The sequence below is a fragment of the Amphiura filiformis genome, chromosome 6 (genome assembly GCF_039555335.1).
Source record: "Amphiura filiformis chromosome 6, Afil_fr2py, whole genome shotgun sequence".
Taxonomy (NCBI): Eukaryota; Metazoa; Echinodermata; class Ophiuroidea; order Amphilepidida; family Amphiuridae; genus Amphiura; species Amphiura filiformis.
The window spans coordinates 60776811-60801242 of NC_092633.1; the positions used below are offsets into that span (position 1 = coordinate 60776811).

Below are 24432 nucleotides of genomic sequence, written 5' to 3' on the forward strand. Positions count from 1 at the left end.
GCATACATTCAGAGCTGTCAACTTTGTATCTGAACTTATCAAAGAAATATTGAACTTAATCTCAACATTTGGCAAAACGATTTCACCACCCAGTTGGTCCCTTTCCCCAAATATTGCAATTATAAAGTTTACCCCCTAGAACAAGTTAATTCCAGGAGTCTGCTCCAAATGCTTAAGCAAAAGAGATGGGCACTGAGCATGTTGGCATTGCTCCTGCATTTTATTACACAACAAGTTCATATGAAGTATGTTATTGTGTTCGATTAAAACTTGAGAAAACATGTTTGCAGTATCAGTGATTATGAGATACAAGTTTGATGGTATATTAGCCCCCCACCCAAAAAATAATTGTTTGTTTGCCCTTCCAAGACAAACTTTTAGAGGGTCAGTAGGTCAATGCTTTTTTTTTTCATGGCTCTTTCTTCATTTTTCCTCCATTTTGAAAAGGCTAGTATTGACAAATGTTTGATCACTTCACGGTAAAAAATTGTGCATTTTTGGAGTAAATTTAAATGGAAATACTGCCTGTTTTTAATCAAATGTAACTACAAATATAAGTGAGTGAATAAAAAATATAAAATGTCCTTGATACTGTGTAAATTAAGTGTCTTCTAAAAGAGTGATTGAAAAAAAAAAAAAACGACCGACGGTGTCTAATTTTTTAGGTTGGTCGCTGAGGGCAACCAAACATATTTTTGGGGGAGACTTAGGTACCCACTCCAACCACTGTCATCAGTTTTGTCTCTCCACTTACAGGATTAGCCAGTTAGTGAGATGATGTGATTATCAGGCACTGAAGAATCCAGCTTGGATTCAACAATATCCAGCTTGGATTCAACAATATCCAGCTTGGATTCAACAATATCCAGCTTGGATTCAACAATATCCAGCTTGGATTCAACAATATCCAGCTTGGATTCAACAATATCCAGCTTGGATTCAACAATATCCAGCTTGGATTCAACAATATCCAGCTTGGATTCAACAATATCCAGCTTGGATTCAACAATATCCAGCTTGGATTCAACAATATCCAGCTTGGATTCAACAATATCCAGCTTGGATTCAACAATATCCAGCTTGGATTCAACAATATCCAGCTTGGATTCAACAATATCCAGCTTGGATTCAACAATATCCAGCTTGGATTCAACAATATCCAGCTTGGATTCAACAATGAGAATAATGTCCGGCTTAGAGTCTGATGCTGGAATATTCCAGATCCTGGCTTCCAGTAATCTAGTTGTCCTTTGTTGGACCTCAAGCTTGTAATGTTCATTAGCCAGATGAGTCATATTTGTATTAGGTGGTCGTTTACATGGAGCACATTAGGTCGTTCTCATTTGACAGTGTTTTTTCATAGGAGTGGGGAGTACACACTTGGTGTCCAGAGTTTTGGCAAAGGTTGTTCTCTGTTACCCGGTAACTGCTCTGCAACAGTGCCTACCTTTCTCAAGTATTAATCCAAAATTATATTTCTTCCTTACTTGATAAATTTATAAGGAAAAAACCTTTGTCTTATTTTAAAAATTAAGTAGGAGGCTTTTAGCAGGTAGTGTCATATTGCAGCATATTTGTTTTGTGACTTCCTCTTTTTTTTTCCTCAGATCATTTCACAGAACATTATTCTGTTCAGAGAAATTACCTTATAAACAAACACAAATTGAAGACATGTGGTTATGGAATACAATAGTATTACAAAAAACTAAAACCCCAGAACAAAGAAAGAAATAAAGTCACCTTGTGCCCACCTTGCACAAATTATCTTGTAATAGGTTTTCAACACTAACTTTCCATAGACTTATTAATACAAGTTTCATCATACCTGTTCTACAGGATCAGGGTTCCATGTAAACCGCATTGTTCTCCCAATTTCTTCATCTATCTTTCTCTCTGATACAAAATGCTACAAGAAAAAGAAAAAGTTTGCAAGTTAAAATAGATAGTATACACGGTAATTATTCACATTTCATTCAACTTTATAGAAACATATCTATCAAACTTATTTTTCCACAAAAAATTAATTTCCAATTTAAAAGGAACATCATGGGCCATTGGGCTGCTGCACAACCGAGAACGGCTTAATCGACATCCAATCGCCAAACAGAGGACCGAAATGGTGGATATTTTGTGTGTAGGGGTGTGTATGAAACATAGTACTAAATAGTCTTACCAACTAAGGTTGCTATTTTTAACGCACAATAACATACACACTCCTGAAATGCATTTGGCATTCAATTAAGATCTATTGCAAACCTCTGCAAACCAAGGACGGTGCTCATTTGCTGTGGAGTCCATGCTTTGAATGTGAAAGTCTTGTGTGTGTTCTCGGTTACAGGTAAACACGCACATGCCCATACATCCCCCAACACAGACCGTACGTGCAAACTTGCAATCTTGTTGTAAACCCTGCCAAAGACCCTTTTCTGATCCATGTTCTTAGCACTATTGTATTGAACTAGACAAAAAAGTGGAACCACCTCAGGAACCAGCATGGCTGATACACACGATAATGATATTTTGGGTCCCTGGAGAAAACATTTTGGATTCTGTCATACTTCAATGCTTAAATTCCAAGACCAAAATCTTGAAATTATACTGACAATTGCAACAATACACATCAAAATCTGTCTCCAATGCTTGTCACACCAACTATATTTCCCAATTCTACAGTGGACTATTCCAATTGAAATCCATGCACCCCCTATGATCTCAACTTCCCAAACAGGGAGTATGAATTTCAAATGGGGTTACCTCAATGATGACTCCATTTGAAATCTACTCCCCCTGTGTGGGAGAGTAAATAAGGTCATGTCTTCCATAAGGGTGTATGGATTCCAAATGGAATAACCCATTGAATAGGCTTAACACTGTTGTGTTTTTCTTGTGTTTCTCTTTTACAATAATTTGTCCAGTTTTAATCTCTCCTTATGATATTCATTTACTTTTTGAAACACCATAACTTTTCTGTCTCTGTGGGAACAAACCCCTTTTCCAAGCAACTGGTCCAACCTTCTAATGTTTTTTTTTTTTTTCTAGTTGTAAATGAGAGGTTTTCAGGAAATTACGCCTATTTAGGAGGTGATTAACTACATGCATGCATTCTCATCATCTCTCCATTTGTCTTCCTCTCTATTCTCCGTCTGTCACAGGACTATTAACATCTAGCATAGATATTACCTTAATATCTGCCCGTAGTTCACTCAACTTTTGCTCTGACATACTTGCTGCTTTCGCTGTTTCCATCTTAAGCTCTAGCGCCTTCTCCTGACGATTTTCTAATAAGATAGCTGTAACAGAAAAACAGAAAAGAGGCTTAATTCTAAATAATAAATTTAAGTTTCATGAAATATATATCCAATTTTGTTATTGCAACTTTCTTCCAGTATTTCATTTCCAATATTTCATTTTTTAATTAAATCAAAGAAGGACATTGTATTAAAATCATTCATTCTAGAAATGTCATTTTACAATGTAATAGGCCTACACATCAGGAACGCACACATATACAATGTATTGTGTTATGTAAGCCAACAAACTATAGAGCAAATTAATTGACATTGAACTGTCTTCTTCATGTGCAGACAGAATTAATAACATTCTTATTGTCTGCAGGGAGATAATACCCGTGTCTACATGTGTTTTTTTCTTCCAGTTCCAAGAAAAAATACTTTGTGTAATAACAAATACAACTATGAGTATGGGATATTAAAGGCTCAATTCTGAATTAATTTGGGTTTAATATATCACTAAATTTATATGCTTATCAACTTAACATTGACATTATTTGACAAAAACCCCAACAAACTTCACTAGTAATTAGAATAGATAGGCTTTCTCGACTGTGTGAGTAGTCATGTGGTCATGTGTGAGTGTCCACTCACACAGAGACGGGCTGTACTGGTACTGTTATAACTGATGGCATACTTCTTCACATAATACTATAACTTCTGCACAAAATACTAGAACTTATTCAGAAAACACTAAAATACTTTTCCCTCAAGTTTTTTTTTCTTGAAACAAGTAAATTAGGACTCTGTATTGCCTCATTTTTTTCTTAGTTTTGTTGTTGCTTTTAAATTTCTTTTTACTCATCAAATCTAAACTCTATGCATTTACAAACAGAAGACAGCTAATCTCCTGTAACATGTTGAAATGCCTCAGTTCTAAACTTGCATGGATTCAATCAATCAATATGTGCTACATCAGCTGATTTGTGCCGATAGAATAACGATTAGTAACAAGTGTCAGTGCCAACAGGTGTCACCCAACTATCACTCCAACTGGGCTATTCCTGTTGAAATCCATACACCCCCTATGGAAGACATGATCTTAATCTCCTACACAGGGGTGTAGATCTCAAATGGAGTCACCTATTCAACTCAGGTAACCCCATTTGAAATTCACACTCCCTGAGTGGAAGTTTTAGATCAAGTTTTCCACAGGGGTATGTAGATTTCGATTGGAACAGCCCATTTAGTATAATACTGGAAAAGTGCATATTTTCACACAACTTATTTTTCACACTTTTCTTGTTTTGAACTTTTTCACTTGTGTTTAAATTTGTGATTTAAAGCTTCCTTATCCGCTGACCTTTAGAGGGAAAATATTCACACATTGTTATTTCTGTAGAAGCTGCTGTGAAAGCGCGAAAATAAATGTAGCTCGAAAATGTGCACTTCTATTTTTTATAACATTTTCGGGTCAAGCCAGGCAAAGCCTAAAAGTGCTCAGAGGCTACTAAATTAAAGGAATGCCAACTGAATATGACAGGACAGGGATATGGGAAGAGGTCCGATTTCAGGATGAGGAGGAAAACTGGAGCACCCAGAGAAAAACCTGTGAGGACACTAATGGATCGGCAACCAAACTCACATATATGGCAGTGCGGGAAATTGTACCCGAGGCGCAGCAGTAAGTGAGAAGACCACTACACTGACCCGAGATGCTTGGGGCAAAATAGGCCAACAGCTATAAAATCCATAATTCTAAGCAAAAATATGTTTCTACAATCCCCACATGCGAGGATATACCAACAGAACCACCTAATCAATACTCATTAGTACTGATCAATATAGTTTTTGCTTTGCCGACCAATTAGATCTGTCATGCCGGCCGGTCATGAACGTTGACGTCATATACATATCACTTACGATAAATGCTCTATTTACAGCTGTTGCTTTTCAAAACAAGGTCAAAAAGAACAAGACAACCTTTTTTTAACACCAGAATTTCCTCCCACTTTATTTTTAAAGGGTGTGGTTAACAAGAACATCCTCATACATCCATGTTCTCTAACATACTTTGGCGATGTTTCCTAAAATTATATGATGTGATTGAGGTAAATGCCTAGGGTAAATCATTTGTAAATTTTGACCTTATGTATTGCAAATACAACCACCTAAAAATTGTCAACAGGTCTTTTTTAAGAAAAAAATGTATATCTTCAATACATTGCTATCCAATCCCTTAAAGAGAATAAAAAATTGCAAAATTGAAAACGAAACACAGCTCAACACAGTGCCTACTACATTAACCAACACCGATAACCACAAGCATGTTCTTTCAGTACATAGCTCCATGTACTTCAGCTTCTACTAAGCCGATGCTGTCATTCATGAAATGTTGCATCAATCTGTTGAGAAATCCCTGATAGATAAAGGGGAAACACCTTGCGTCAAAATCTAATCAATTCCACACAAAAATCAATAGTGCTAACAACTATTTCTGAATGAAAAAAAAATTGATTACCTCATCATCTATAACATTTAATCAAATGAAAATGGCAAATTAACAAACAAAACTTCTTTCTCAAAAAAAAAAGTCTTTCCGATGTGGATACCATAAAATTGAGATGTATATATTTCAACTACCAATAATTTTCATTGACATGTTAAAAGCACAAGCAGTCTAGTTCTAATAATACTGTCGAAGTGAAAATTTTCACGCCTGTAATTTTTTGTGCTTTGCCCATTCGGATCTTTTTCACTTGTTTTAAAATTTGAGACTCTAGTTTCTATACACTGAGCTATAAACAAAAGGAATAAATTTGCACATTGTTATTTTTGTGGTAGTTGCTTGGAACATGAAAATAAATGTAACATGAAAATTCCACTTTTACAGTACGCTTATTTATGGTCATGTTTTTGATCCTTGGTAGAGGGTACCTCAAAATGGTTGATGTTACATTTTGATCTCATGATTTGTCTTTGGATGCTTGTATTCTTGTAACCCTGTACCTGACTGACTTCATTTAGTTAATTAATTAACAATTCGTTAAGCATACTTAGTGGTGGAGCACATACAGGGTGGTCAAGAAGTGCATTTTCTTGTGGAGATGAAATCATGTTTGAACTTGCAATTAAACCTAAACAGTAAACCTTGAAGAGTTAATTTTAGAGCATACTACGTAAAATTTGACATGCAACATCACCAAAGTTCGGCATGACAGTAGCTAAACATGCTACATGTATATCATGAATACCATCACTTTCTTAAATTTCAACATCTTAGACATCCTGTAATATATCACTAGGATCCACAACATGCTCATCTATCAGGGCACAGTTCTTTAACCCCAATATATTTGCACATTCATTGAATAACCTTTCAAAATTTGGGTACAAAAACTCATACTCTGAACTTGAGGTCAAATTGTGCACTATGATTATTTAATTGAGGTTATTGAACTATGCCATTGGGATGAGGCCATTGTGGTCCATAGTGTATGTAAAACTAACATAAAATATCAAAATAAAAGTGTACTGCTTATTTGGTAATGGTATAAAACCACACATATCCTATCAAAGTGTTCCTCTTTTTAGTTCATTTTAAGGCATAGATCACAAGCAACGCTTAAAATACTCTCTCTTTTTGGTCACCCAATGTAATTTGTAATTTACAATATGTAATTTATGATTAATAAATCAAATTTAAGTTTTACATGTCTGGTGGGCACTGGGTATTGCTACATCACAGACATAATTACCTTTCATATAATTACTCCAAGTAGACATTAAGGTAAAAATAGTATTTAACCACTGTCATGCATCAACTTCTAATCTTGAGTGTTTCACCTTGTATATTGTTTTAGGCCACCCTATATATTGTTTGAAGCAACATTAAGTTCAATACTTTTTTTTTTGGCTTTCAGTTTGAGCTGAAATTCAAAAGTATGAACAAATCAATCTATATACCTATAAAAGATTTTCTTTTCAACATACAATTGAATAAAAGAATAAAACAGTATTACGGCCATCCCTGCAGCCATTTAATTATGCGCCATATGTGACAGTTTAAAATTGACAGAATCAAAGAAAATTCCACTAAAATACAACAGCTGTTGCCTACACTGGATGAATACATCCTTTCAATGTAATGATGGTTGGCTAGTACACCAATTTCCGTTTCATCTGAGTCCCATCTTAAATTTAATACCTGAGTGGAAGAAGGGCCCAACTCCATCAAAACTGTTTTGGAGATATTAAGAAAAAACTTAATATTTGGAAAAGTTTTATAGACAGAATGTTTTCATCTTCAGGGGACCTTTATTACATGAACATACAATATTACATACATTCAAAATTATGTATAATGTTTCCATGGCAACGTACAGGTCTTAATACGAGATGGAGTTGTGCCCTTCTTCCACTAATATACGGCAAGTGCCAGTTCCGTAAGCAGATGTGTTATAAATAGCTACAGAAATTTGGTAATTATCCATTAATTGTGTAAGTAGAAGCATGTAATATGTTAGGGAAAAAAAAATTGTAGTGAAAAGCAGATTTCATGGATGAACAAAATTCCTCTTTAACCCAATATTTGTGAAAGAAGGGCCCAACTCCATGGAGTTCCATGAAAACCATGATTACGTGTACGTGAAAGACTAGGCCTATTTAGAGAGTGGATTTTGGCTCATCTTTCACACACAAGGAAGAACAGTCTGCTGGCAATAAAATGGTGGGTCTAACTCATTTTTGTAAAAAATTTGAGTTGGGCCCTTCTTCCACTCAGGCATTCAATTGTATATTTTTGTTCACAACCAACTGTTGTAAATTCATGTACCATAAAACACATCACTGTCAACAGCAGCTGATATATTACTGCTTGACATGGAAAGTCTAATGTTGTTACTGCTGTAGTAATGTCTGTTAAGTCGCAACAACAATATTAAGGCTCTGCATGCTAGCCATATGCTTCAACATATTAAGAAGTCCCAAGTTTTGAGATATTTTCTCAAAATATCAAGAGCTATCTCAAGAACCACTGACAGGCTTGTTTGTACTCATTTTAATGCATTTTTCATGCTGATTCCAAATATGGTCATGAAAATTTACATTTATAAAATTTTTGAATTTTTGATTTTTTTTTAAACATGTCGTCTGCAGTCGACACCCGCATGAAGAGTGTTAAATATGATATGTAATTTACATGAGCGTTGAGGGTAATTAGGCGTAGTTTCCAAAAATAGCCAACATGGAAAATATCTGTCAATTGCAAAAAGTATACAAAAGATCTACATGACCCACTCTGAATAAACCAGTAACAAGCTGCATTTTTTGACATTTCATGATTTGAATATTATGCTAAGCAGTAAGACTACACAATAAGCTTGAAAATTATACCAAAATTAACTACGTATGAATATCCACTCGTATATACCAAAATTATATATAAATAGCATTTATAATATGGATAATCTTGTAAATGATACCTTGCCATTTTTTGCCTATTTGCTATTCTGAGAAATAGGCCATTATTTTTCTGCTTTACATAAGATTATAATAAGTGCTTTTAAGGATTTGAAGGCTCGCAGTCAAAAACCGTGAAATTAAGGATTTCAAAATTTCGAATTTTTTAATTTTTTTTTTTTAAGGGAATGTCAAAAACATATCTGGTGACTTGTTCTGGGTTTTATGGGAGTGGGTCACAATTATGCTAAAAGTAGCCCAGTCATCAACAAAGTACTAATAATTTAAGCCTATTGTAATTATGGACCCAACAATATTAATATTAATTAAAACAAAAATATGTAAATTTATCAAAATCAGAGAAGATGCGACAAAAATATGCAGCACTAAAACTCACCATACAAATACACTCTAGCTACTTAGAATTTTATTCAGTGAATATAACAATATAAACTTTTGATGGAATAGAAGGTTTATTACCACTTCTGTCAAAATATGCATATTGAAACCTTGACACCAAACATCATCACCATAACAGCTTGTACAAAGACTTTAATTTCTCATACTAACAAGAATATGTTCAATTTTGAAACTAAGTTGACACATCATGAAAATAATATGGTGGTATAGTGGGGCGGTTTGAGTGGATGTTTTCTGTATTATTCACTCAGTCTTACTATCATCTGATACATCATTACTTTGTACTTAAAAAACTTCTCTCCCATTTGAATTTTTCATATTGAAAGTGTATTTTACCATACAACTGCATCAGGTGCAAATCACGGGTAAATGGAGATCAAGATCATTTCAATATGGCTAGGGGGCAGGGGGTAGGTGCAAGGGGGTGTGTCCCCTGTGAAACCCAACAATCATGCAATGGCTACTTTGTGTAAATTACAATATTTGTTAATTAAACTTAAATTGAATTTATTCTGAAATAAAATTTACACCCAGCAGCTATTTGATTAAATTTCCTTAATAAAAAAGCATGATAAACAGCCAGAACAATTTTACCGGTGATGATTATAGAGTTCTAGCAAAGAGACAACAATAAAACTGCATCTCAATCTGCTATTTTTTGTGTCCTCTGTCTGACACTAAATGTATAGATCTAATCACTGATAAGATGAGCACATTTCCATCCATAAATCAATCGAAGTTTGTACATCTGACCTTAAACCATTCCAGACAAGAAAGTATATTTTTCTCCCCCTATTTGGTTCCTACGAGTGCAACTGGAGGTTATGTACAATATAAGGGAAAGCAACATCACTATCTGACCTATTCAGACAGATAACTTGTCATTTCAAAGTTGCATTCACACAAATGATTTGTCTGATTTTCCCCTGATTGGTATACCACACATATGACATCTTTAAATGTTATCTCAATACAATTATTTTGCACTTGTGAATTACATAAGTGACCCTCAACCACAAATGGGCACCAAAAGTCAGTATTTAGGCCTGTGTTTTTGAGCGATATAAGGAAATAATGTCAGGCAAAAATCATGATTGTGCTGGGTCTCATCATATATTTATTTCCATTGTTCAAGTAACAAATGTCACGACTCAACCAAGCGACAAAATGCCACTCCCTTTATGACAACTGAAAGTAAGTGTGATGTATGTGAACTTTCTTGAAATTCAATTGCAATGCAACCATCCATAATCTTTGGAAATGTCTTTATGATAACTGGAAAAAGTGCTAACTTTATTGACATTCAACTGTAACGGAACTTGCAATATAATCAAATTATACTTCTTTGATTTTGAATAGCCACTTTTTATGTCCAAGTGGAGAATGCTACTACACAATATACCAATAATAACAACCAGAGCAACAATAACTAATAAACATGTTTAATGACAACCTCCAACATCAATAACAGGATTGTCTCTAGACATTGTGGTAATATGTTTGATATTAATCAATTTTTAAAGTGATTTGGTAAATCACTGCCTGGATTTGTATATCCTGATTGGGTTCACTTGGGAAGCCTTATATCACATTCATATGGTTGCAAAACTCCATTGGGCTATTCCAGTTGAAATCCATACACCCCTATGGAAGACACAACCTTAATCTCCCACACAGGGGGTGTAGATTTCAAATGGAGTCACCTATATCAGGTACAATGTAACCCCATTTGAAATTCACACTTCCTGTGTGGAAGATTAAGGTCATGTCTCCCATAGAGGGTGTATGGATTTCAACTGGAATAGTTTTCTACTGCAGCAATTTCCTCTTGTGGTTTTTTACAATTTGCAACATATAATAAACTTTGCCCGTTAAATACCCAGACTTTCATGATTTAGCTGTTCAGTTTTCCAAGTATTCCTCCCTTTCCATAAAGAATTACAGATAAAGTTTTGTCAATGTCATGCTTCAATTAGGTATTTCCACCACCTTGTTTCCACAGGCTTTATAACATTGCAAATGCATGACTACGTAGGTGACATTTACAAAACCTTTTAAAGCCAACTATTTTTAACATTTTGGAACCAATGCAGACAGGTATATAATGTGCGATGAGATGACAGTTTTTATAAAGCAAGATAATAATTCTTTTTCATAAATTGTCAATTTTGCCCAAACCCCATAATTTGCATTCTTTTTGCAGTATGCATTTGTCTTGGAGGAATTGGTCCATTTAATCTTTTCATTTTTTCAAATCAAAATTTTGGTAAATATAGGCCTATGTTAAAAGCATTTTGTTGGAAGAATTATGTGATTAGTGCTTAAATTACTAACAATATTTCATATCGGGTGTTGGCTAAGACTAACTTTTAAAGTTCCAAATATCTCAAACTTCTTTTGACCGAGTTTGAGTTGGAAAAAAAATGCATTTTGAATTCAATTTCAAAATCTTTGCAAAGCTTTGAGACATCCCATTTTTTTACATAATATGGAAACACACTAACAAATCTGTACTATTTTTGAGCACTTCAAAATCAATACTCTGTGTGTGTTGGATTACTTTACTCACATCAACATAAGTTAATGGAATCTTGTGTAAATGTGATGCGCAGTGTGTTTTCTTCATTGTGTGTGTGTTAAGTAAATAATTGAAACACTACCTGACAGCTACAGTATAAATGCAATGTATGCTCTTTTCATTACAAATAAACAATATGGAACAATTTTTGGAGGGAATTATCTGTTAGTTTCCAGAAAAATCATGTAGGCGCTAGAACAATATAAATTTTGAAACAAAAAATAGCAGGAATTGATCAGATTTAAATTGATTATGTGTGTTTCATAAAATTGAGCAGGAAAATGTTGACGGTGAAAGAGGTATCTACAATTTTTTGTTTAAAAAGTTTGCCTTGAGTACAATACTAGTATAGCATGAACTTTTAGCATACATTTATTGGATGTTACCTACTTGCCTGCAGCAGAATGGGCTATTCCATTGAAAATCCATACTACCCCTGTCAACAAATTACCCCTGTGAAACAATGTTGGAAATACATGCACAGGGAGAGTATGAAATTCAAATTGCATTAACACATTAGGCAGTTCCATTTGAAATCTACACACCCCATGAGAAAGATTCAACATGAAACTTTCACAAAAGGAGGACAAGCTGCAAATGAGTTGAATTAATTTCTGTACTTTAAATGAGCTGGTTATGTGCTAATTCCACTTGAAATTCATACTCCCTCTATGGAAGATTTTTCCACAATCTTTAACATGGGGGAGTATGGATTTTGAATAAAATAGCCCAACATAAACTAGACAGATGCTAAAGAGCATTTGATTTATTCCAGCTTGGAATTGGCAATGACTGTTTTAGCTATGTCATGACCTGGATGTCTGGTAATATAATATAGTGAAGAGCCATATCACTCATATTAACCTATGATCAGTTGGCAAAAATTGAGAGTCAATATGAACAGCCACTCAATTTTTCACTGGCTATGGAGGCAGAAAACCATCATACCGCTGAAATCTTGCCAGTATGCACGGGACCGTACCCCCCAATTTGAAAAACTATAGCAAAAAAATCAGGTTTTTATGCTTTTTTGTTCAAAAAGGTCCAAATTTGGGGAAGAAGGTCCACATTTTCAAAATCCGCACCCCAAAAAAATCCTGGCCTAGCAGACATGTTAACAGTAGCTTAATTTTCATGCATTTCTTGGTTAGCCATAAATGTAGGCCCATACCCCCGTGAATGTGTAGATATAATTGAATACCTGAGTGGAAGAAGGGCCCAACTCCAATTTTTTACAAAAATGAGTTAGACCCAGCATGTTATTGCCAGCAGACTGTTCTTCCTTGTGTGTGAAGGTTGAGCTAAAATCCACTCTTTAAATAGTCTTTCACGTACAATTAATCATGGTTTGTCATGGAAGAAAGGCCCAACTCCATGGAGTTGGGCCCTTCTGCCACAAATATTGGGTTAAAGAGGAATTTTGTTCATCCATGAAATCTGCTTTTCACTACAATAAACTTTCTTGCTAACATATTACATGCTTCTACTTGTACAATAAATGAATAATTACCAAATTTCTTTAGCTATTTACAGAACTGGCACTTGCAGTATATTAGTGGAAGAAGGGCCCAACTCCAGCTCGTATTAAGACCTGTACCATTGCCATGGAAGCATCATATATAATTTCGAATGCATGTAATACTGTATGTTCAGGTATTAAAGGTCCCCTGAAGATGAAAAAAATCTGTCTATAAAACTTTTCCAAATATTAAGTTTTTTCTTAATATCTCAAAAACTGTTTTAATGGAGTTGGGCCCTTCTTCCACTCAGGTATTCAATTATAAATGAAGCTCAATTACTCATGTTACTAAGAAATCTGTACCTGCAAAATAACTACCCTGCAAAAATATTACTAGTGAAGCTTGTAACTGCAAAAATATCTATAAGCGAAAATATTGGCTTATACAGTACCAAAATATCCAATGTCAAAAAGTGAAATGTTTTTAAACCATTGGTTTCTATGGGACAATAACGGGACATAAGTTACTGGGAAAATTGTCAAAAATCACCCAATTGGGCTACCAAATCACAGGTAAAGCAACTACAGGTTGATTACTATAGCAGTATTAGGCACTTGGAAACTTGATTCTGAGTTTAGCGTCCACCGCCCGCGTTATGAATTTTGTGCCGCGTTTGAGATGTAAAATCTGAAAAGAATTCATTATTTTGCAAATGACTACTAAACCAGAAAGAAAATTTGTTCTGCAACATTTTTAAACCCCTTTTTGGTATTTGAACCCTTCAAAAACTATAGAAAGCCTTGAGAACTATTAGATGAATCCATCTAAATATTTTAGCATTAAAAATATACAGGTTTTTGACCCTTGCTCTATCCAATTATTTCAATTATACCTTTGGGATACCAGGGTAGACTAGAAGAAAAAGCAACCTGGCCAAAATGTTTTTACCAGATGGACATTGTTGATGTTGTAAATAATCTAACTAGGAAAGACCTAGTTTTGACAAATTGGTGCCAAAAATTTATTTCATAATGTTCTGCATGATTGTTATTTTTGTATAAAATGAGTCAATCCCTCCCCCCATCCTCAAATGTATACGGAGAGGTTAGTACAAATTGGAGTGAAGAAGACTGGCATGGTATACTTCGGAATACATTTAGTTTGTTTTAAAACTTGAAAAACAAAAGCAAGATAATTATACTTATGTGTGTTTGTGACATTATATTATTGCGACTGGCGATACCCAATTAGAATGAACAAAAGCCCATAAGCATTGGTAAAAGGCCGCTGATAATGAAACCTTGAAAATAATGAATAATGAATAATGAAATAGTTACCTCATTATGAGCTGAAAAAATGGGACGCTAAACTCAACATCAAGTTTCAATAGCCTTAATGATCACTTCCATTTACCAGGACACAAGCTGACACAGTTCTTTAAGCCCAATATGTTTGTGTACTCACAAAATGACCTTTGAATTATGGGTTCTAAACCTGTACACCAGAACAGGGCTGTGTGCCAAATCATTAAGGAACTATGAGTCCACTGAAACTGTAATACATGGCTAAATAGTGATATAAATCTGTGGGGGATAGAACCTCCGTTTGTTACAAAATTTCACCTCTGAATACCCTCAGAAATGTACATGTATGTTGCCCCCTTTTCAATACTCCCAATTTCTCAACTTGCCAAGAAAAACTTCACACATTTTGGTGCTTTTTGCCTACTATGAAATATTAATCATTATTACTGTATAAGCTTATATTATTCTTTGAAGTGAAAATATAAATTAGGGCTTTAAATACACATTACAAAATAAGAGAGACATAAAAGCTACATGTAGACTATTCAAAACACAATGTTTAGCATCCATATCTGACAAAATCCTCCCAATTTTTGGTTTTAACAAGCAAAAGTTGGTCATTCGATATGATGATATCTTAACCTTTCAAATAGTTAATTACTTGCTTTTTGTGAAGATAATGCATGTTTGATGGACCAATGACTGGCCAACACCAAGATTGATATTCAATGCCAGACTTCCACAACTATTATTTAACTTTCATTTATTTTAATTCGGATCATAGAATCCAACACTCTGATGAGTGTCAGTAACAAATTTAATACAACAATACAGAGGCCAAGGCTACATTATTAATTTAGTTCCCTTAACTATTCAATCAAATACACATATTTTCTTATTTGCTGTAATTCATTGAATGATTGGATTAGAGTTAAGTGATTCATAAAGATGGGATTATACAAAAAAAATTCACTCGCTTGTGAAAAAAAAAATTGTGAAAAAAAAAAAATTCTCGTTAGACAAGTCAGGGATGTTATGAAACATGCAAACGTGATATGATTGGGCAAAACATATGATATTGACCTGTTAATTGATTTGGTTGATTTTGTGATAAATCCAAGCAGCTCAGTTGGATTTGTATTCTCTACTTTGCAGCAACAGGAAGAGATATCACAATGAAAATTTTAGTAAAGTGTGTTATGCTGTCTGTATAATTATAAATGGGCATATGATCTTAAAATGACAACTGATTAAACTCAGCAAATAATTCACAATGCTTAATTGCACCACAAATATAACAAGAGGCAACACTTTTAAATTTATAGCCCTTCCCCATATCATAATATTTTCAAGTCTACTATTGACATCCATTTTATGCTCACATAATCCTTGTCACAATGAGGGAAACCATATCCTACTCAGAGTTTTAGTAAATGTAATTAATTCTCTCTTCATTTAGAATTATGCAACTAGCAGAATTATAGTCTGCACTCCTAATCTAACCACCTATTGGACTTCATGCACAATGCTAGGCCATGAATGATATATAAAACAGGTTTACTTCACTAGCTGTGAACTAAGAGTTTCAACAACTTCACAGTCTTGACAACTGAAGAGAAATAGAATGTGACATATTACACACAGCTCTTTTCAGAGCCACCAAATACAAGTATTGAAATATATAGAAAGAGACTTTCCTCATAAAAACTGTCAGTTCTACCAGCTTCATATTTGGTGTTCATTAGAACTGCTCAAACCCTCAGTTCCTACTGGTTTATCATCTTATAGTAAGGTACTAGACTGGTGCACAAGTGCTTTAACGAAACAAGTTCGAACCCCTGCAGTGTCTATTTTGTTTTTGTGGAAAATTGAGCTAGCTTGAATTTCCCCTGGGCAAGGAACTTACTCTCAATTGTCCCGCCTACCTGTACAAAACTAGAGGAGCTAATCTTGGCTGCAATGATTATTATATGTAGGCTGACTAGAGTTTGTGCTTGCATAGAGCCGCATCCTTGAATTATGTTAAAGTTTGTTCGGCTTATATAAGGCTTTATATTCGGCTTTTGTTACTGCCCGGGTCAATTAAGTCCCAACTCACGCTCACGTTAATTCACATAAGCGTGCGCCAGTCATGCATTACGCAACGCACAACTAGCGTAAGCATTGCGCCCAACTGCGTGCATACCATTCTATATCAATACACGGTGCTACGAGTCTTTTTCCGCCTTATATAAACTGAACAAACTTTAGAGGTGTGGGGTCTTGGGCTTTTTTAATACTTACTAGCTGTACGCTTGACTTCTTTAAGCTGTCTCAACATCTCCATCTCTCTATGCTCACAACTATGAGTAGTAAAACAAACCAAAAACAAGCAATATGGATTAGGATATTGGGCTACTACAGTTGAAATCCATACACCTACTATGGAAGACATGACCTTAATCTCCCACACAGGAGCTGTGAATTTCACATGAATGTATCTACACCCCCTGTGCAGAAGATTGATGTTGTGTCTTCTTTAGGGGTTTCATGAATTTCAATTTGAACAGCACATTTAAAAGCAATCCTTTACAAAAGCACTTATAACAATATTTAACATTTACTGAATTAGCCGTAGAATTTCCATAGTTGTTTAACTGACACAAGAATAAACAGCAGTGCTGCACAAAATGACCCATCCAGTTTTGCAATACAACTTTCAAAGTAGGTGTAAAATTGCGATACAACCTTTTAACAATAAGCACTCTTCTGCTCTGCGTACTCTCATTTTCAAACAACATTGCATTTCAACTTCAGAAGTATGGAGCAATTTGGCAACACAAGTTAAAAAAGTTATTCCAAGGCTTTAATTAGTGCCACCTGATACCCTCTTTGCTTGTGATACTGGTCATCGTCGTCCACGAACTGAGCCAGATCGCTTCGCTCGTGATACTGGGCATTGCGGTCTGTGAACTGAGCCAGTTCTAGCCCTACTAGGTATCGCGGTCAAGCCAGCTTGCTTTGCTTGTGAAACTGGGTATTGCGATCTGCCAACTGAGCCAGCTCGCTTCGCTTATGATACTGGACATTGCAGTTCACAAACTAAGCCAGTTCTAGCCCAAGTGCATAACTGTAAGGAACCTTGGCAACTATAGCTTTTCATCACAATACTTGCACTTACCTGAGTCTTATATCCGCAAATGCCTTTCAGTAGTCTTTTCTCTGACCGATCGCACTCCTCATTCAGCAGGTTTTTATGGCGTGTCAATGATACTTGTGTTCGCTGTAAATCCTTGGACACTCTTTCTAGCACCGCACCTAATGTAACACAATAACAATTGTATCAGTTACATAATACATGGCTGGTTCTGTAAGACTAAGGATTAGGATGTTGAATCATGGTATCACTAAGGATTTTAAATGCCTTCCCATTGGATTATTAATGCACGTTATGTGCAATGCATTTTCCAATTATTTCATGATATAGGCTATGAAAAGAATGCATTGTACAGACGCGCACAACATGCTTTCCACAATGTTAGCGAAATCATACCCACACCCCCACTGCAAGAGATTCAAACAAGTTTAGAGAAAAACTATACCTTGGTTACTTTTAATTGGCTCACTTGGTTTCTTTGGCTTATTTTTATCCTGAGATGTACTACTCTCACTAGTCGTCCTTTCACGGTCTCCTCCTTTGTCACTACCCTCAGATACCTTACGCCTTCTTCCACTTTGCTGGTTGGATCTACTGTGAGGATGCCCTCGCTGTTTCTCGGATTCACGTTTGTTTGTGGATGACTGCTGCTGCTGTCCTGTCCCTCTTCCATCAGATGATTTCTGACCTTTCACCTCTCCCCTCCCACCACCGCGACCCTTTAAATCTACTTCTCTTTGCTTATTAGATTGGTTTTCGGAGCGTGTGGGTTCTCTTCTGGGACTACGGCTGGTTCCTGGTGGCTTTTCCTGTCTCGTTTTAGGGCTTTCTCTTCTAGGTCTATCAGGCTCTCGTCTAGGTAGAGGTTGTACTGTGCTGTCCTTTGGCATGGTGTTATTGTTGTTGTTAGGTACATGATCATTACTGTGACCAAGGGATTCTATTCTGGGATGAGTTGGCTTATCTGCAATGAAACACAACACAATATCTCATCAAAAATGTTTTTTTTTTAATTGTTTTTAAATTTCCACTGTGGGTACATGTAGACATCATTAACATTAATTAACCCTAACCACCCTGAATACTACAAAATACTGCAGCACAAAGCGACTGCAAGCTCAAGCACCTCACATGATGCGATTGTACAATCATCTGAGTACACATATAGATGAATCCGACGAGCCAAGTGATGGTCAGGATTAAGGACAGAATACAAAGACAAAGATAAAGATAAGCACTGGCATTTTTAAGTTGATTTTGTGTACAATTTGTTGTTTAAATTTAATAAATCAATATTGAAAATAAGAAACTTTGATCATGTAGCCAGGTACTTTTTCCTGAATAACTCCCTGGTGGCTAAATTTAAGTGGCATCCAGACTTGACCATAGTCTATTGGACCTAAATAGCAACTGGCACCCACATATTTCCAAGCCTGGTGTCGTACTTGGTTGCAAAGTTTTTAAACTTTCTATACATCTTATGTTTTTTTGCTCTTCATCTCAATTTTAATATTGCCAACTTCTGAATCAGATTGTGCCGTTTTATACTTACCGATATTATTATTATTACTAGGCACTGTTGGTTCTACATCTCCACCATTAGGTAAGGCTACATCGCCACCTTTATGCTTTTTCTTCTTGCTTCTCTTGCTTTGGTTATTCCCACCCTGAAAAGAACAAATTAATAACATTCATACATTTCCTGAGAAACTGATAGGATTCAGGGCAAGAAAGCCTGCAATAGCTGCCATGTACAAATGTACAGCCATCTACAGTTTGCATGTAGACTGCTCTTTCAGTGTTCGAAATAGGGCCGGTCAGCCGGCCATTGGCCTGTAACTTTTTGGCCTGGCCGGTAACTTTTCTGACTGGCATCTAGTTGCCGGCCCGGCTGGCCGGTAACTTTTTATGGTCAAGCCCGGCTGGCCTGTAACTTTTTGAGGCATATTTCGAACACTGTGCTCTTCCTGTGCGTATCCCTGCTGTTCGACCTCGGGCCAGCTTCAGCAAGGAGCATTAATAACTTATCTGGGCGCAAACACATCAGTAGTCTCTACAAGATGGCAGTTTCAGGCTGTTATTAGTGCCTATGTGTCATTAAAAAAATGGAGGTGTCATGTGTACAATATACAGGATAGGGCAGCTATTGCAGATAGGACCTTCTTATTCCAACCATACACATTGTGTGTCACAATAATGATTATCAGTTAAATGCCAAGGATGTGGTTGTAATGCCCACACACTGGTAAAGGAGGAGGCAAAACCAAGTTTCAACTCGCTTGTAAACACTGAACTCAAATGTGTCTGTAACGGACTCATCATGTTGCATAAATCAAGGTTTGTTTGGCTGAACACAACCAGGTTTTGGGAACACCAAAATTAAGAATCAATGTGTCATTTCCTGATTACAACACAATTACACTAATGATGAGAGCATTGACACAATCAACAATTCATCATTGTGTTGTGATTAGTTCTGGTCACACATGAGTGTCGTCATTCATAATGTTGACTTCGGATTTGGGTAAAACAATGACAAAATAGACACTGGAATTTTTCACAGGCAATTATGACACAAGCAAGCTATGAACTGGCACAATAATGGAAATTGTCATCATTCGCGCATGATGACCCGAATGTACTAATTTCATAATACGATTGTGACACGATTGTAATAAACAGGGGAAAACGCACTTGTGTGGACTGGGTGGGAACTGGGGTGTGGACCTAGTCTAACAGTTTTTGGAATAAAACTACATGTAAAATTACATGTTTGACAAAAGGAACTGCTTATAGGAGTAAATGTAATTTCAACAGTGAACAAACATTTTCTTTTCAATATGATCACACTTTTCCACATTCAATATTAGCATGCAAGTAATAACTAGTGGCAAATGGTGGTCATAGACCACAAACCTAGCTGGGGCGTGTTGGAGTTGTGGAGGTATCTGACCCCTGCAAAATGTTCCAAAATGTTCCCCCTGGTCATGATGTCTGTTGTCAATGAGTTTGAGTCCTGTACTCCTTACAGATGTCCAGAAAATGCAATTCTAAGATTTGACCCCTAGATGACCTTTGACCTGACCCCTGCAAAATGTTTCAAAATGTTCCCTGGTCATCAAGTTGTTGTCACACAATTCTAAGATTCGACTCCAGATGACCTTTGACCTGACCCCTTCAAAATGTTCCAAATTGTTCCCCTGGTCACAAGGTTTGTTATCACCGAGTTTGAGCCCCGTACCCCTTAGAGATGCCCAGATAATGAAATTCTCGGATTTGACCTACGATGACCTTTGACCTGACCCCTGCAAATGTTTCTAAACTTTTCCCAGGTCATGAAGTTTGTTGTCACCGGGTTTAAGCCCCATACCCTTACAGATGCCCAGAAAATGCATTTCTAAGATTTGACCTCTGCATGACCTTTGACCCGACCCTGCAAAATGTTCCCTGGTCATGAGATTTGTTGTCAATGAGTTTGAGCCCCATACCCCTTACAGATGTCCAGATAATGCATTTGTAAGATTTTACCCCTTAATGACCTTTGACCCCAATTCTGTGTACAGGTTATAGGCACTGGGTATAACCGATACATATGTGGAAGTGACATCATTGTGCTATGTAATTTGTGGTAGAAGAAGCATTTTGAAAGTATTTGGTTATATACCGGTAATACCCCCTTATGATCTTTGACCCCAATTCTGTTTATACCTTATGGGAACTAGACATAGCCGATACATATGTGCAAGTTACGTGAACTGTAGGGTGTAACACGAGGAGGAGAAGCATTTTGAAGTTTATTGCCAGAAAGAAGAAAGAAGAACTAGATCTGGTTACAGATCTGGACCTAGCCGGGGCCGGAAATGCCAGTCTTAAAGTTTATGGACATCTCACACCATTAGTGGTGCATCACTGTAGCATGTAGGGGCTTTATCCGTCTTTCATACGCTGAGATACAGCTACTTTTCCGTAATTTTAAACATTTTTTGCAAATTTGACGCTTTTGACCACCTTAATGACCTTTGACCCAAATATAAAAAAAACCTCATATACACCACGAAAATGCATTGTTACAGTTTAAATAAAAAAATCTACTATGCTTAGTTATGGAGATAAAAATTCTTGAAGTTATTTAGCTTAAAACCGAAATGACGTTTAAATGACCTTTGACCAAAAAAATAAAAATACTGTGCATACATCGGGTAACACTAATGCATATATGAAGTTTATGTCACTCTGGTCTGGTTACGCTTTGAGATTTAAAAAAATGAACATATTTGATGATTTTTGGTTTTTGACCGAAGCGACCCTTAATGACCTTTTGACCCCAAAACTATAGACACCCCAAAGACCCTGGTTGGTAGCAATGCATGTGTGCTAATGACAACACTCTGCTATGTAATTTGTAAAAACAGTGATTTTTAAAATATTTTTAGCTTTCAGACCGGAATGACCCCCTTAATGACCTTTGACCCAAATTCTGTGAATAATTTATAGGCACTGGATATAGCCGATGCATATGTGTAAGTGACATCATCGTACTATGTAATTTGTGGCAGAAGAAGCATCTTGAAGATATTTGGTTTAATACCGGAAATGCCCCCTTAATGACCTTTGACCCCAAATTTGTGAACATCTTATAGACACTGGATATAGCCGATGCATATGTGCAAGTGACGTCATTGTAGGATGTAACATGTAGGAGAAGAAGCATTTTGAAATTTGTTGCCAGAAGAAAGAAGACCAAGAAAGATCCGATAGCATCACAAGACCTAGCCGGTGTCCCGGCTAGGTAAGAAAGAACGGATAGAAAAACAGGACCTAGCTCGGGGGGTTGTAAACCCCCCAGCTAGGTAAATACTCGCATCAATTGATATACACACTGGATCCACAGAAACATCTTGGCAGTCACACATGATGAATGTGTAACATTGGAAAGTTTGTTCACTTTCAAATACCTACACAACAAGATTCCTATCGTAGCCGCCTGCACACAGGTACACCGCCGCCAAGGCACCTGACTGGTGCACACACAATATTTCTACTTCTACTTGCGCTGATCTCGACCTGCGGCACGTAGTGTTTACCTCTCTGTTATGATATGGTTTTTTCACTGTTTCGAAGCATCGAATAACTGTTTGTTTCTTATTAAGTCATTTGTAAGTACACCAAGATAAACTGTGTTAACTTCAAAAACTCTGAATTCTCGTCGTTTTTATGTATTTTGAGAAGATTTTATCGTGTTGAATTTACTGTATCAGTATTATGTTAGTTACTCTGCTGCCTGTCTTCGGTCATTTACATCGACCATATTGATCTGTTTTTCATGATGTGATCATCGATTGTTCATTCACTTTGACTTAGTTTATGTATCATGCGTCCTTTTTTGCTATAAACGCGACCTTTTAAATCGTGTTTGCAAAGGTGTGATCAACAACTGTTTCACTAAAGGATCGCAATCGAAAAATCATTACCAAGTGAATATTCGTGGTTGTCGTGGTGGAACTCATCAAAAGCGTAAAATTCAACAGGTCCTTAATCCAAGAAAGGACATTCACCTTCAAAATAACTTTGCTAGAACTGTTAATAAAAGTAATCTTCTTCAGATTCCACTTCTTTCATCAAATGAAATCCGTAAGAAGTGCTGTACTAGACTTGCATCATGGAACACACGATCAATGCAAAAGAAAGCAACCCATGTATGTGATCTTATTATCTCCGAAAAACTTGACATACTCTCTGTCACGGAAGCGTGGCTTACTGGAGATCATCGTGACAACCATGTCCTTGCCGACATTAAAGTTACCCTCCCTGATTATGAAGTCCACTGTGCCCCAAGAATTGCTAGATCAGGGGTGGTTTATGCATCGCTTATCGAAAGGATTCAAGGTTAGAGAGTATACTTCTGCAAAGTTCCAGTCGTTTGAGTGTCTGGATCTTCTAATAACTTCTACAAACCAATCGTCCTTCCGCTTATTGACAATTTATCGTCCACCTCGCTCAAGGCTAATCCAATCACTATGACGCAATTCTTCAGTGACTTTTCTTTGCTACTGGAGGATCTGTCTGCTTACTCAGGAAAGTTCGCTGTCGTCGGTGATTTTAATATACATGTTGATGATCTGAAAGATTCTGATGCCACTACTATGCTAAACATCTTGATGTCAGCAAATCTTGTGCAACACATTAAGGGTAGTACTCACAAACATGGTCATACACTTGACCTCATCATTTCGCGAGAGTGTGATGATTCAGTTAGTGATCCTTTCACGGTTCATGGTCTTAAATCTGACCATTCTGCTGTGTGTTGTGCCATTAATGTTTTCCAACCTCAGCCGGGTAAGCGTGTCATCAGATCTCGTAAACTTCGCAATATCAACAGAGTAGTCATGCAAAATGATATCAAGTCGTCTTCTTTGTTTAATGATCATGAAGATCGTGATCTTTCAGCTCTTGTTAAAACGCATACGACTCAGTGCTTCATGATGCATTTGACAAACATGCACCTGAATGTGAACGTGACATATCCCTCCGGCCGCACGCACCTTGCTACGATGACAGTCTCCGTGCTTCAAAAAGAGAGAAACGTCGTCTGGAAAGAAAATGGATCAAGTCTGGTCTTACTATTGACAAACAGATTTTTCAATCTTTCTGTTCCGACTATCGTACATCACTAGAGTCTGCAAAGCGAGTCTATTACAACACAAAACTTTCGAATTGTAATCAACGCGAACTGTTTCGCACTGTGGACAAGCTCACCACTGCTAAGCCAGCCAAGACCCTTCCGGACTCTAATTCTCTTCAGAGCCTCACCAGTCAGTTTCAAGATTTCTTTGATTCAAAAGTA

The 24432-nt window shown here is 36.4% G+C and overlaps 1 protein-coding gene across 1 annotated transcript in view; it reads right to left on the minus strand.

The window, feature by feature from the left end:
- Window positions 1-24432, minus strand: part of LOC140155756 (uncharacterized) — an 84618-nt gene that overhangs the window by 4029 nt on the left and 56157 nt on the right. Inside the window, 7 exon segments of the mRNA XM_072178711.1 lie at window positions 1826-1906; window positions 3181-3290; window positions 16736-16794; window positions 17613-17638; window positions 17640-17749; window positions 18034-18552; window positions 19141-19255. Coding sequence (XP_072034812.1) covers window positions 1826-1906; window positions 3181-3290; window positions 16736-16794; window positions 17613-17638; window positions 17640-17749; window positions 18034-18552; window positions 19141-19255 — 1020 coding nt within the window.